The sequence below is a fragment of the Tetrao urogallus genome (genome assembly GCF_951394365.1).
Source record: "Tetrao urogallus genome assembly, chromosome: 21".
NCBI classification, from domain to species: domain Eukaryota; kingdom Metazoa; phylum Chordata; class Aves; order Galliformes; family Phasianidae; genus Tetrao; species Tetrao urogallus.
The window spans coordinates 2,104,557-2,118,394 of NC_136834.1; the positions used below are offsets into that span (position 1 = coordinate 2,104,557).

The 13,838-nt window shown below is 43.6% G+C and overlaps 1 protein-coding gene across 1 annotated transcript in view; it reads left to right on the forward strand.

Moving 5' to 3' along the window:
* Positions 1 to 639: 639 nt before the first annotated feature.
* The window catches only part of TMCO4 (transmembrane and coiled-coil domains 4), a gene marked incomplete at its 3' end in the record, with an annotated part of 35,487 nt that continues 22,288 nt past the window's right edge, over positions 640 to 13,838 (forward strand). The window contains exons 1-6 of the mRNA XM_079545506.1: positions 640 to 690; positions 1,696 to 1,880; positions 2,089 to 2,263; positions 6,655 to 6,682; positions 8,323 to 8,455; positions 13,406 to 13,503. Of these exons, the coding sequence (XP_079401632.1) occupies positions 1,702 to 1,880; positions 2,089 to 2,263; positions 6,655 to 6,682; positions 8,323 to 8,455; positions 13,406 to 13,503 (613 nt within the window). The 5' untranslated portion in view covers positions 640 to 690; positions 1,696 to 1,701. The remainder of the gene's footprint in view (positions 691 to 1,695; positions 1,881 to 2,088; positions 2,264 to 6,654; positions 6,683 to 8,322; positions 8,456 to 13,405; positions 13,504 to 13,838) is intronic.

Below are 13,838 nucleotides of genomic sequence, written 5' to 3' on the forward strand. Positions count from 1 at the left end.
CCAGGCGGTCGTGTTGAGTCAGGCTCTGGATGCTTTAGGAAGATCAGAGCTCAGGGAGTGGTGTGAAATGGATTTTGGTCACCCACGTGAGGGCTTTGGAGCTGCTGAGGTAATAAAAAGTCTTGGGATTTTGGCAGGGGGTGAAATCCTGGGAAGCATGGAGACATCTCACTGTGCCTTCAGAGCCGAAGCCCCAGGCATAGTGCTGTGTGCTGAGGGGAGGTACAATGCCACCTGGACCAGCACTGATCCCTGGTGGAGCGTCACCTGGCCCTCCCTTCCTCTGACTGGAACAGAAAGAACACCACTTATTTATTCCTGAGGACTTTGTGCTCCTGTGTATCTGGAATGTGATGTTTCCATGGAAACGTGCTGAGGTTCCTTAGACCTGTGTGCTCAGACCATAGGCAGCATCAGGAGATGCTTGCTGCAGGGAGGCTGAGCTCTCCTGGGGACGGGCATTACAGCAGTCCCCAGCCTTTCAGTGATGAATGTGTGTTGGTTTATACACCAGCAGTTACATAGTGCAAGCCTTGAGGAATATGAATACCTTCAAATACATTTCTGAGTGAGACAGCAAGACAGAGAGCTTACCTGGAACATCATGACAGATAGCATGGAGATAATACAGTCTCTACAAAGAGCTGCTCCTCTGCTGCACTTCTTTCTTCTGGAATTCTAAGCTACCCTGTAAGTGGTATCTGAATCTTCTGAGATTGAGTGCTTGGTTAATGCTGTTACAGCAGGTTGTCTCCAGTTCCTATCAGCAGGGTTCAGAGGAACGTATCCAAATAGCAAGCACAAAATGGTTTGCCATTTGTGATGTGCCCTTTGGAAATGGATTGCGTCTTGATGTAGTCGGTAGAACTTTCAGGTGATGTAAGTGAGCTTTGAAGCAGACTTACTGACGTTCGGTTGTGAAATGTGCTGCTGTCACCTCTGCTTGATTTCTGTCCCCTCTGCTAGCTGCTTGGATTAGCAGCCCAAACTCCCTGTATACTCAGTGAGGCTCCCAGGAGCCCTTTGGAGCAGTTCATTTGGAAGTGTGTGATCACAAGCTGCTTACATTTTGGTGCTCTGAAAATAATATTTGGCCCAGCCTAAGTTCCACGTAGCATGGGAATGTTATGTTTAGGGAAATGTAGTGGTAGGTTGTATAGGTAAGATTAGACTATAAACAAAGCATAGCAATGGCTTGGGAAATAAGTGGTTTCATTAACAGTCCTAATCAGAGGCTGCAGCTGGACTCAACTTTCTTAACACTGTCAGCAAAATGAACAGAGGAGCAATTTGGGTTGGGGATGAAAGAAGCGAATTATTTCCCAGGCTGCCATACTGGTCCCTGTGCCAGGTGCAGAGCTTTTATTTTTCCATCTCTTTTTCCACTAAATATGTGAATAATATGCCTGAATGGAGCCCAGTCTCTTTGCATCTTGAAGTAGACTTCTCCTTTTGAGAAGCATTGTTGATTTGGTGCAAAAGAACTAAGAACTGGTGAACAGAAAGCCTCCTATTGTCTGTGGTCACGGCATCGTGTTGCAATGAGATACACAAGTTGGGCTCTGACAGACCTGCATTGCTGCAGACCAGCAAGTGTGGCAGTGAAAAAACAAAGGTAATTTGTTTCCTCAATTTCTGGTTTCCAGTTGTTATGTTATTTTTTTCCCTTCTTCTTTTTCTTCTTTGAACTTGCAGGTAAAAATGGCTACAGAAGAGAAGTGGAAAAGTTCGGCTTCGAAGCAGCATAGTGGGGCTGAACAAGCAGAAGACAAGGAATCGTGTGTGCTGCTGAGCCAGCAGCTGGGTGAACCAGGAAAATTCACTTATGCAGCACTCTGTGGGGTATCCCTGGCATGGCTGTTCCCTGAAAAAGAACAAAGGTACTAAATGTGGGCACAGGGAATGAGCACAGGAGGTGGCTTTTGGAGCAACTCACACCAAAGTGGTGTCAGAGTCAGTGTTGCAAATGGGATGGATTGGGTTTAAAAAATAAAGAAAGACTGAAGCATATCCCAGGGAAGCAGGGACCGCTCAAGGCTTGCAAAAATACTCTGTTACAGGGCCTCATCTGCCTCTGTTGCCTTACAGCTCCTTCAGGACAGAGTTCATTGAGGGCTTGGTGAAATGGCTGGACCTGCCTGATGCTGTCTTGCCTGCCATGACAGCGTTTGCTAGTGGCTTAGGAGGTGAGGGCACAGAAACTTTTGCCCAGCTTTTGCTGAAGGATCCCACCGTGAAAGATAATCCTGTTGTCATTACCCAGGTAAGTTCCTACGTTCCCCTCGCCTCTGGTTTTACAAAAAAAGATCTGTTACACTTGCCTGTTTGTCCAGTTCTGTTTGTGCAGTTAGGGAAGTAAATCAGAATCCTGATATGCATTTTCTTCTGTGCAGCTCTGTGGGTGCTCAGCAATCTATCCATTCACAGCACGTGGAAGTGATGAGCATGAGATGCACTTACTGCTGAATTAACATTTTCCGTCTTTGATGCCTTTGCCTTAGAGAGAACTGTCAAAGCTTTGGCTGTATTGCTGCAATCTTTTTTACACACATGGGCATTCTGCAGATTTTGGTGAAACGCTGAACATGAGAGGCCCTATTTTTCATTCCGTCTTACTGTGAGCAAGGGGGATTTTGGAGGAGCAGGAAAATGTGTATATATGAGGAGGTGTGTAGAGGGCCAGTAGTTTTACAGGGTTTGATGTTCCTTCTCCTCTAATACAAAACACTTCTACATACGTGAACATGAACAACGCTGCATAAGTAAAGAGATGGTGGAATTTTTCCTTCTTGGTCATGATGAATTCCCTTTATCTTTGTCTTCCTTTGTGTCTCCTAGCTGGTCCATAAAAGGCATCAGAAGATTTGCTCCAAACATCAGTATGTTATAATGCTCAAAATATTATAGCAACCTCACTACAGTAACAGAGATTAATGAGCTTAATCAGCTTAATTAGTAAGTTGGGGCAGATCTGAAATAAGAGCAGCTGTTTTGATTTATTTATTTTTTTAAAATTATTGTGTTTGCTCAGAAGCAGTAAGTGTACGTTCAGTTCTTTCTGTGTTGAGATGACCCAGCATTTCCCAGGCTCGTTTCCCTAGCTCTGTCTACTCCAGGATGAATTCTAGAATTAGGCTGCTGCATTTAATAAGAGTGAAGTTTTGGCAAAACGTAACTTGTGCTTGCTCCAAGTTTATGCTGTGTTAGGTCTCCGTGTGCTTTTACAAAACAGGCTCTGGATCCTCAGAGATCACAGCCTCTGGGATTGTGCAATATTTTGTTAGGAGAACAGAGGCACTTGCCATGGTTCCTTGTGGAGCACAGAAGCCTTTGATAACGGTTCTTTGATCAAATGAAAGCAAAGATCAGCAATAGCTATCAGCGTAATGCCTCAACAGTTGGACCTGTGCAGTCCTGTGAGGTGATTGGTGTTGTCAAATGAAGCATATAATTAAAGGTTGCTGCAGGGCAAAGCATGAGAGGCTTGCAGGATGTTGGTGGGAAAGCATTCCAGCATATGGGAAGCTTCAAGGTACCAGGCTGAGATAAGCTGAGATAAACTTTTTCCTTATTACCTGAAAATAAGCCACAGGATCAAACTTTGTCAGTTCTCCATCTGTTGCTTTATGGCACTACTGTTTCTTTGTTTAACAGTAAATGTTTATTCCAGGAACGCGCTTCAGTGCCCCCTGTGTTCAGTGGCAGGGTCCTGGTGCTTCTAATGCTCGTATTTTTGAATGCCCTCTGCCAAGGGATGATGCACAGATCAGGAGGTGAGCTCACCACTGATTCAGTGAAAATCTGAGGATCGTGGATTTATGCCTTCATTTGAATTTACTGCAGATGATGAATACATGCAAACGCTGTCTTTTTGACAGCAGTCATAACAAATAGCTGTGGGTGTGAAATGAGAAAGCAGTGATTCTTGTCTGGATAGGAATCAATTTATTATTTGCATTTAGTGACAGCGAAAGGAGGGGAAGAAGTTGACTTTGCTCACTTTTGTTTCCTGATAGTGGATGAGAAAACAAAATTCTTAATGAATCTTTTTTCTTCTTGCTTTGAGCAGACTTAGAATGCCCATTTTCCTGTGTATTCCTTATTGTTATTTCCCTCCCACACGCAGTAGCATTGCAATGTGAAACCATCTGTGAGGAAATAGATTTTGGACTTGTAGCAATTAATAAAATACTGGCAAAGACTTGTAATAAAGATTGCTTTCCTTTCTTTTGTGAGGTTTCACTCAATTGTGCATCCTGGTCCTGAGCACAATTAAAATTAAAAACACCTCCACTTCAAAATGACCAAACCTCAATAGCTGCTGCATAGAGAGAGGAAACAAACAAGTTGTGAACTAATCTAATCAATGCTGATTGGACTCCAGGTGACTGCATGGTAGTACGTGCAAAGCCTGAAGCACTGAGAAATACTTGAGTATGCTAATGGTCACAGATGCAATCAGTTGTTCCAGTTTGTCACCTGATTACCCGAATCCATCTCTCACCTTTTGAACTACACGTGTCTAAATGCTTAGGCCAGATTTTTGAAAGAAGTTATTTGATGTTGGGTGCCGCTGAGCCTACTGGATAAATCGTGTAGGAGCTGAGCCATGACCTATGGCTCCTTCACAAGACCCAGGGAGCATTTATTGCCTCTGAACTGGCTCTGTGCAGCACGGCAGCCCTGCTCAGGAAGCTGCCTGCATTAGCAAATGACAGCAGCAAGGTCAAAAGCTTCACCTAACTCCAGACTTCAGGTTCCACTCTTGATCAGCTTTCTGCTTAGGCCTCACAGCCTTGGGCTTTCTGCTGGGCTTTGTCACCTCAGTGCCAGCCCCTCCTGGCAGCCCTGAAGCCAGATGGGCTGCACGGCAGCAGTTGCAGTGCCTAGGGACTGCAAAACCCAAGTTCCATTCCTCTCTCTGCCTGGGGGATTTGTGGTTCCATTTCCCGCCCCTTGCCAACCTGCCTGGGGAACTGTCTGCATTCTGCACAGAATGCTAACTGTGCCTGGAGCTAAAAAGAAGCCTCTTTTTTTTTTTTCCCCCCTTTATTGTGGTGGCTTTCAGAACACAAGAGTTCTGATTCACAATGACAACAGTTACACTAGAGATAGCAAACCAGCCCTCTCCTTTTCCCCTGGCCACTGGGATGCAGGAGGAATGCTGTCTGTGTTGTGCAGAGCCCAGATCAGCAGAATCTTGAGGAAACGTTTATCCTGTTGGATCTTGCAGGGCAGGCAGGCAAAGGATGGGCAGAGCCACGTAAATGTTTAGCAGCAGAGCACCTGAGTTGTGCACCTGAGCAATGTATTTGTAGAAAACTCATATGTAAATGTTAGGCAGCAGCAGAGCAAAGGTTTTGGAGTCCTGCCTTGTAAAAAAGCACAGATTCTGCCACATACATTCAGCTGCACTGACCCTGTGGTTTCCCTCGTGCTATGGAAAAGCTTTTCTCCTGTATGAGATAGTTGACTCTCCTTAGGTTAAAGTGCTATTCAGAGCACAGGTACTGATATTTGACTCAGTGTCTACAGTCTGCCCCTCTTCAAGGACTGGGCTAAAGGTGCCTTCTTCTCTGTGCTTCTTGTGCAGCAGATTAGAGACATTTTTACAATCCAAATGTTGCTTATGGGTCTAATAAACATAAACTCTTTGGCAGCATCCTGTGTCTTTGAATGTATTTTTCATGTTCTCAAGGGGTCAAAGGATTCCCTATGAAATTCAGCTGTGCTTTAGGCTTGGAGGAGAGGAACTAGCTAGACTGAGCTAGTGCTTACTCTTAGTTACGTAAAGAGCTTAGAATTTATTGTTCTTGTTATTCAGTGACAATAAAAGAAGAGAACCTGTGTGACCTGGTGTAGGGAACCTGCTTTGGCAGGGGGGTTGGACTCGATGATCTCTGGAGGTTTCTTCCAACCCCTACAATTCTGTGATTCTGTGAACACAGCAGTAAAACATCAGAATTTCTCATCTGAGGAGCACTGACCTCTTTCATGGATTTGTCCATGGAAGCCTTATATTGAATTGATCTGTTTTTCCTATTTATTTTTTCTGATGGAAAGCCAACGTAGCCCCTCGATCTTTACAGACAGCTAAAAATATTGTGATTTCTATTTTTGAGTACTTAATCCATAAGAACTTCATGCTAGTTCAGCCCTACTCCCTAGAGCTATGAATTCCCAGAACAGGAATTCCAGGAAATAGGGGCCAGTGGTCCATCTAAGTGACATTCAAACCTATTGGAGCTGAAAGTTCGAGTTGGTGTGACTAGAAGAGCAGAAGGCATCAGTGCAGCTGGGAGCTTACAGCCTGATTTCTCCAGACTTTGAAGTCCTGTGTACTCACAGGGCGTTCAATTGCAACAGGATTGCTAATAGCAACAACCCAACAATCAGCTGCTTCAGCACATACCAAGCAGGCACTACTCTCCCATCCTGTGCTTATCTGCTTCTGTCCAGCCATTTGTACCTGCAAATGCATAACTGTGCACTGGAAGCATCTGGCTTTGCTCTGTTGATTTGTAGCTTCCTGCCTTCCCACAGGCAGAATAGACACTCTGCAGCCATGAAACGGTGGTGTGATGGGATTTCATACTTCCATTTTAAGACCTCTAGGTGTTAACTTCAATATTCTTTTTTTTTCCTTCTTTTTAGGATCTTTTGTCCTTCTCTCTCAGAGATGGTAAGTTTACGTTAGAGTTTGTTCTTTGTAAGGCTAACATCAGTGAGTTCGTATCTGATGCTTCAAAATGCTCAAAGAGCTCAGGGTGCCAATCGATTTTATCCTACATTCCTTTATAACAAAAGCAGCGTGCTCTTCCCCTGTGGCCACTACTGGGAAGACAACTGACACTACCTGTTAAAAACTCAGCAACTGGTCACCTCTGTAGCTTCACATGTACTGGCATGCAATTGTGTGTAATGATTGAAAAGCTCTGAAGTTGAATACCTAGACTGGAATGTTTTTCTCCTTCAGTGTTTCCAGGGGTGCAGGTGACCTCTTCTTCCTTTAGGAAAGCCACAGAGCTGTTATGAAAATTTCAACCCTAAAACCCTCTGCAGATCACTCGTTGCCTAAGAGGAAAACAAATATATATTCAGGGAATAAATTCTGGTGTGAATAAACGTGATTCACTTCCGGCTTACAATGTGTAGCACTGATTAGTCTGATACATTTCATGCAACAGACTGCCTACTGCACAAAATGTTCATTTTTACAAGAAGCCTGTTTTATATTGCAGCTTGCCTTTTTTAAAAGCCCCGTGTTGTAGCATGTTCACACAGGAAAGAGCTCCCTGGCTGCTGATTAGCCTCTTTCACTTGAGAACAAATACCACTTTTGTTCCTGTTTCATTTTTAATGGAAAATCAACTATTCAGTTATTGCAAAACTGCCTGTTTTGCTAAGCTGGAATTTAAAACAAATGTATTTTCAAGCCTTGGTGACTTATTGCCAAGCTGGCTAAGTGAGAAGCTAAGCTGTGCATTGCAGGCAGGAGGCAGGAAGGCTACTGTTAAGAATCCTGCTTGGGTTTGCATGTTGTGCTACATATCAGGGATGAAAGGAGGATAAGTATTAACCTTATTTCCCTACTAAGCACAGATTTTAAAAGTGAACTCATTAAAGCCTACTGAAGCAGCTTAGTATCTTGGTAATGATGGTAATAAATAAATAAACTGAACAGATTGCCAATGGCCATATTTGGCCTACGTGCAGCACATATCAGAACCATACTTTGTAGTTGTGTCTTGCTGGTATCTTTATGCAACCCTAGAGAAACTCTTGTGCTTTTCATCACAGAGTGCACCGAGAGGCCTTTATAAAAGCCTGCTATCAGCAAACAGCAGATGCTACTGAGAGAAACACATTAAAAAAAAAAAAAAGAGTTGGCACCAATCATTTTGAAATCTGCTATATCTAAATGATTATGATTATTTTTCTAACAACACTTGTTTGTACACCCGGGAGTAGTCCTTTCTCCTGCTGCAGGTTGTGTGAGGTCGTCCACTCCTCTGCTCCTTGTCCTCTATCAAAGACAGTGAAAACCTAAAGATTTGAGATCTTTTCCTGCCTTATAGGCAGTTACCTGCTGCAGTGGCTCTGCTGACAGGATGAGGTTTGCACTGGGGAGGGTTTTCCTTTTAGAGCTCTCTTCTTTAGACAGTAACAATTGTCTTCAAACGCGTGAAAGATGAAGAGGGCCTGAGGGAAGGAATATGCTTTTGTGTATCATGGTCCTCTAGTGCAGCTGGGTTTCTCCACTTGTTATTTAATGTGGTGTGATGAAGACTGATGGATTTCCTGGGCTTTCCTCTGTTTAAGGGTACTATGATGCACGAGTGAGGGTGTTGATCTGCCACGTCAGCTGGCTGCTGAGAATCCCCTTGGAGGAGCTGGAAGCCATGGAGGAATCTCTGCTTGAAAGCCTGAAGGAACAAACAGAGGAAGAGTCAGAGTAAGAATACTTGGCTTGGCTAAGGGATGAAGAAGCACTGCTGGTGGTTGAAAGTTTAGCATCAGTTATCCTGCCTAAGTCCAGGCTCTGCTCATTCTCCCTGTGGCTCTTAACGCAGTCGTTTACGGCTTGATGAGAGTTGCAGGGCCCTCAAAGCACTTCAGCTGCACTGAGAGCCAACAGTGCTCAGCATTTGTAAAGTTAGAGCTGCAGCCCAACCTTGCAAGCTGGCAAATGCACACACGAAACTCCTTCATCTCCTTGTTCCTATTTTGTCTCCTAGACTGTGGATAATATTTAAGTGCACCAGAAAGATCTGTATCTCTTGGCCTAACACTCTTCAGATAGAAACAAATAGATTTACAGAGGAATTGTTCCCTCTGGAGAAACCATGACTCTGAAAGGCAAACAGGCCAGATGCTTGCTGACCCGGCAGTGTTTTGATTATTTCCCTTACTCTGCTTTACAGAAGGGGATGGGTCAATGTGAATATATCAAGGCTAAAGCCAGGCTGTTTCTTACAGGCCAAACTCACACCTCTGCAGTAATGCCTCCTGCAGAATTTCCTGTGAAATTTCAGGATTAAATCCTCAGTTGTTGATTTTCTACAGATCCGCCCACTCTGCCTAAAGAGCCAGCTAGCTCCTCCTGAAGGCAGACCTCTGAGGGCAACCACTGGCATCTTTATGTATCTATGGACTGTTGATCACCTGACTTCTCTGCTGTTAATGTAAGATGAAGCCTCTTAACTGCAAGTTGTTATATTCAGAACTGCCAAACAGTTGGCGTCTCTACGAAACACAGTCCTTTGCTTATGAGCCTGGAACTGTGTGAAGGTTTAGCAGTGTGTGAGGCAGTAAACCTGTCCATAGGAGACTTTCAAGGAACTGTTTAATATTTTGGTGCCAGTTCAGCACAAAATGTTACAAGGTTAGCCTGAGGCCCAAAACCTACTTTAATCAATGTCTCTGACGCAGAACATGTTCAGATGTTTTGCTGGGGTGCAGCAGGTGACAGGTACCTTTCAATTATGGCTATTTAAATAAAGTGTAACTTCATAGCGCACTGTAAAAAGGGAAAGTCAAAATAATCTCAAGGATCGTGTGCTGCTAAAGGGAGCACCATCTGTAATGCAGGAGCAGGGTTGGTTCTGATGGGCACTGTTTTGCTGTGGCTTATGAAAATAAACTCAGTCTTGAGCCTCTGACGTGGAACAGGACACATAAAGAGTGGAGCCTCGCTTACACAGATAGTGCCTTGATACATAATTCTCTTCCCTCTGAACTGTGGCTGCTGAAGTGGGCTGTAGTGCAGCCCCAAAAGATGTCTGATAGTGGCAGGAGTGACTGCAGTAGTGTGCTGCCTAGGGGTTGTGATGGTACACATTACACATTACCAGGTACTGGTGCGACTAAAGCCACTGATTTCACTCTTGTTCTTTCCTTAGAGGCCCAAATTGCAGCCACGGAAATAACTGTTAGACAAAAGAAGAAAATCTCCACAATAAGAGCAGTTCACAGCTGCAGAGTCAATACATTGGTTACTACAGCACTAAAACTAGCACAGAGCTGAGGCTTGTGGGGAATTCAAGACTCTTTGTTTTAGAGTCAGAACTCAACTGGGAAATGAAGCAGAATGTGATCTCGCTGCTGCTTTAACCTCACAGATTTCTGGGGGCAGGGAACACAGTCTTAGGGTCTGCTTTGAATCTTTCCAGCTCTGCCCATCCACTGCAAGAACAACCAAGTGGATTTTTGGCAGCTTCTGCTTATGCATTATTTACTGATACTTGTAATGGGAAGTTTTGCTCTTGCCTTTGCTCCTGTGGACACGTCCTGTGGGCCAGCGTGTGCCAAATTAAATGTTCAGTGTGGTTATCTATAAAACAGTGCTCCAGACATTTAAATCCACATTACTTGTGCCAAGCATGTTCTGATTTGCAGGTGTAAACTTCTCTTTTGTAGGCAGCTCTATGAGAAACTGGAAAATATGACATCAGTTGTTTGCTAACATGTATTCATGCTACTTTTCATCACTGGAAAATGATCTATAACACCACCTATAACATTTCTCCAAATGCGATCAGCAGCAAATCCAAGATCGCTGAGAAGAGGCAGTTAGTTGCCATAGTGGAAAAAGGCAGTCAGGTAACCAAGGGACAGCTGTGATGTAGAAGCTGTAAGGAAAGCAACCATCACCAGCAATTCTAGCAGTTACATACAGAGAGCAATGACCCAAACTCCAGTCTGACCAGGGAGTCGTAGAAGGTGAGCTTCTGTGGTGCTAAAGATGTTGCCATGCAGGCTGCAGCTCTCCAGGCAGCTACATTTGGAACTGGGGAATGTGCAAACAGAGGTAATGTACAGTGGTTTTCTTGGAGGATCACTGTGGAGATGAAATCCCTGTGCCATGCAAGTCAGTGGGAGTTCTGCCATTGACTTCAACGAAGCAGGGATTTCACCCACTGTGCTTCATTTTCCTCCTGCTGTGCTGTACAATGCTGTGTATTGTTTGGGACTCATCTAAAATTGTCTTTATCAAAATTACAGAGCGCTTCGAGGGTTCCAGGAAGGATTAGGCAATTATATGGGTAATGAAAATCCACTATTAGGTTGGGATTAAGAGGGAAAATATCCAAGTTTGGAAGTAAGATAAATTCTCATGTTTCAAGGCCCAGATTAACCACTGAACAGGCAGGTCAGAAGGAAACTGTGAACAACTTCACTATCCTGTTTCTCTCACTTTCCTCTGAAATGGAAAGTTCTTCTTGTGAGAGGTAAACCAAAGACAGTAGAGATAAACTGAAATTGGTGCCTAAAAAGTGACGTTTTTTCTTTTTCAGTTGATTTACCTGTTTTGGGTAAGCTTGTTAAAGTACAGCTTAAATGTACAGAGACAAATGAACTTACAACTGTGTTTAATACTATTATGTTATTATATTGTGAGGTATAATTAGAGAACAGCTAAATATAAAGTCTGCTATTGGAAAATAGTTTGATTCCAGCTCACTGTTAGCTAGCACAAATTACCCTTATTCTCTGCTTCTGCTTCTACTTAGTTTTCTTGTGGTTTTAACCCCATTTAACTTTATTTCTTGTTCCTAAAAGAAGTTTTTATTTTTTTTAATGTCTTCTGATGTGCTTGTGGGGGAATTCAGGACCAAATTCTGATTTTTGTAATAGTAACATAATTCAGTTTGTTTATGAGCAGTGGAAGGAGATGTGGCCTTTGGTTTTCAGGTCTGATACAGCAGCTCACAGGTCTGGTGGCCAGTGGTCACTGCTAAGGATCATTCATCTTAATGAATACCATTCACCTTAATGAGTACCATCAAGTAGCATTTGGCATGGCTGGATGAGGTCACTGGGTCAAAATCAGTTCCTGAGTTGAATTGCACTTTCTCTGTAATCAGGTCTTTAAAACAAGTCTGGTGTATAATAGAAGGGAGTAAAAGTCACGGTGCATTTTAGGTGGTTTTCTTGATGCTCTGTTGCTGAAACCAGAACAGAAAGCAGCATAGAACTGCACCATTAGAAACACTTATAATTACACAGCTGACTACAGCAGACATCGTTTACATGTGCAGGGTCGCTTTTGCTTAGGAATATCTGATCTGTTCCAAAGATTTACACAATGCTGTGTAGCATTTACTTGACACAGCCATGATTTAACCTGATGTCCTCACATCCAACCCTGCGCTGATATGCTCACAGCCTCAGGGAACTGATCTGCCCTAAAAACTGAGATGAAAATTGGCAGCTGTGGCAGTTATCTTCCTGTCTGATGGTATCACAGACGCTGCTCAAAGTCCTGTCTGCACTCAGGGTTTACTTTTAATGAACATCAAGCAGTTCCCCTCGCACCATCACACAGCTATGGACTTCTAATGACAGAGGAATGGGAAACCAACCTTAATGATTCTATGGAAACTGCCTTGTGTCTGCTCTGCAGCTCACCCTGGTGATGTTTGATCTGAGCTAACCCATCTCAGCATCTTTTCTGTTTGTCTCCAAGGTTAAGACTCCTTCTCCCCCATGTGCTACAGAGGATGCAGCATGGATGGGGCTTGGTGTGGTGAATATTAGTGTAAGAATGGTTTGTTTCAGGAGGAGCACAGCTCCTGCTGGAACTAGGCAGAGTACTGCAAGCTGTAGGGTGCAACGATCAGAAAGGTTAACATCTTTATTGTAGTAATTTGTGTGGGATCAGACCAAATGTCCATTCTGCATCCCTGAATACTTAGAAATTGAACTGTGTCAGAGAGGACCTGGAGGGTGCAGTATCAGCCTTCCCTATCTGGTATCAGTAGATGGTTCTTTTTGTCAGTTCTTTCTCTTTCCCTGAAGGCTGAGGTCCTGAGCTGTGTACCCATCAGCTTTCACTGTTTGCCTTCTGCTTGGATTCCTCCTTGCAACCTGACTTCAGAGCATCTCACAACAAATAACTAGTAATAATGGGCCAAATTAGCCTGGCAGTTGTTCTGCAGCCTAGAGGTGAGAGTCTCCCATGCAGTCTGCCAGTACATCACAAATGTAGAGCCAATTCTTTTCCATTAGACACGCAGAATTAACTGCATAATGCAGAAATGGTTTTCATCTTATAAAAACTGCAGTAGATTTTCTGTAAGCCACATAGGCAGTATATAGCTACTGAAATGTTTCTGACTTTGCTTCTTTTTTTTTTTTAACAAGCTTCACCCCTGTTAGGAAGCGTTTTCAAAGTAAGTAACATCTGTTGGCTTTTCCAAGCAATTAAATTGTTCCAGTTTAAATCTGTGGCTTATGTCCGTGCTCATAAATCTGAATGTGTTGTCACGGTCCACACCTGCATGGTACTTTTTACTGTTCCCAGTAGGGAAATTACACTGAGGAGGATATAAGCAGATTGTGGTGCAGCACTGTTATCTGCCAGGCTTTGCCATCAGCTTTTATGCTTTTAATCCCCCTGCAGAACTGCAGAAGTCTCAAGAAAAAAGAAGGAAAGAAGAAGGAAGCTGAAGAGATACCTGCTGATCGGCTTGGCAACCGTTGGGGGTGGAACAGTGATCGGTGAGGCTGCCTTGGGCTGTCAAAAGCTTGGTCCTGAAGTGCAAGGGGGAGAAAGTGGGGTTCTGACTTGCACATTCAGCAGCAGAAGCCAGGCTGTGATTTTAAAGTGTTCACTGTGTTGTTTTTTTCCTTCTTTTTGCCAGGCTAAAGGTAGTATGTCACTTCAGGATCTGCTGTGCAAAAGTAGAACTGAAAGAATTAGTTGTGAAAGTGAAAGTCCATTGGGTTTGTTGGAGCATTGCATGGAGCAGTGCATGCTGGAAAGTCAGGTTAAAGATACTGGAGAGAGACTGAAGAATTTGGATGATGTTTGCCTGGGGCACAATCTATCACAT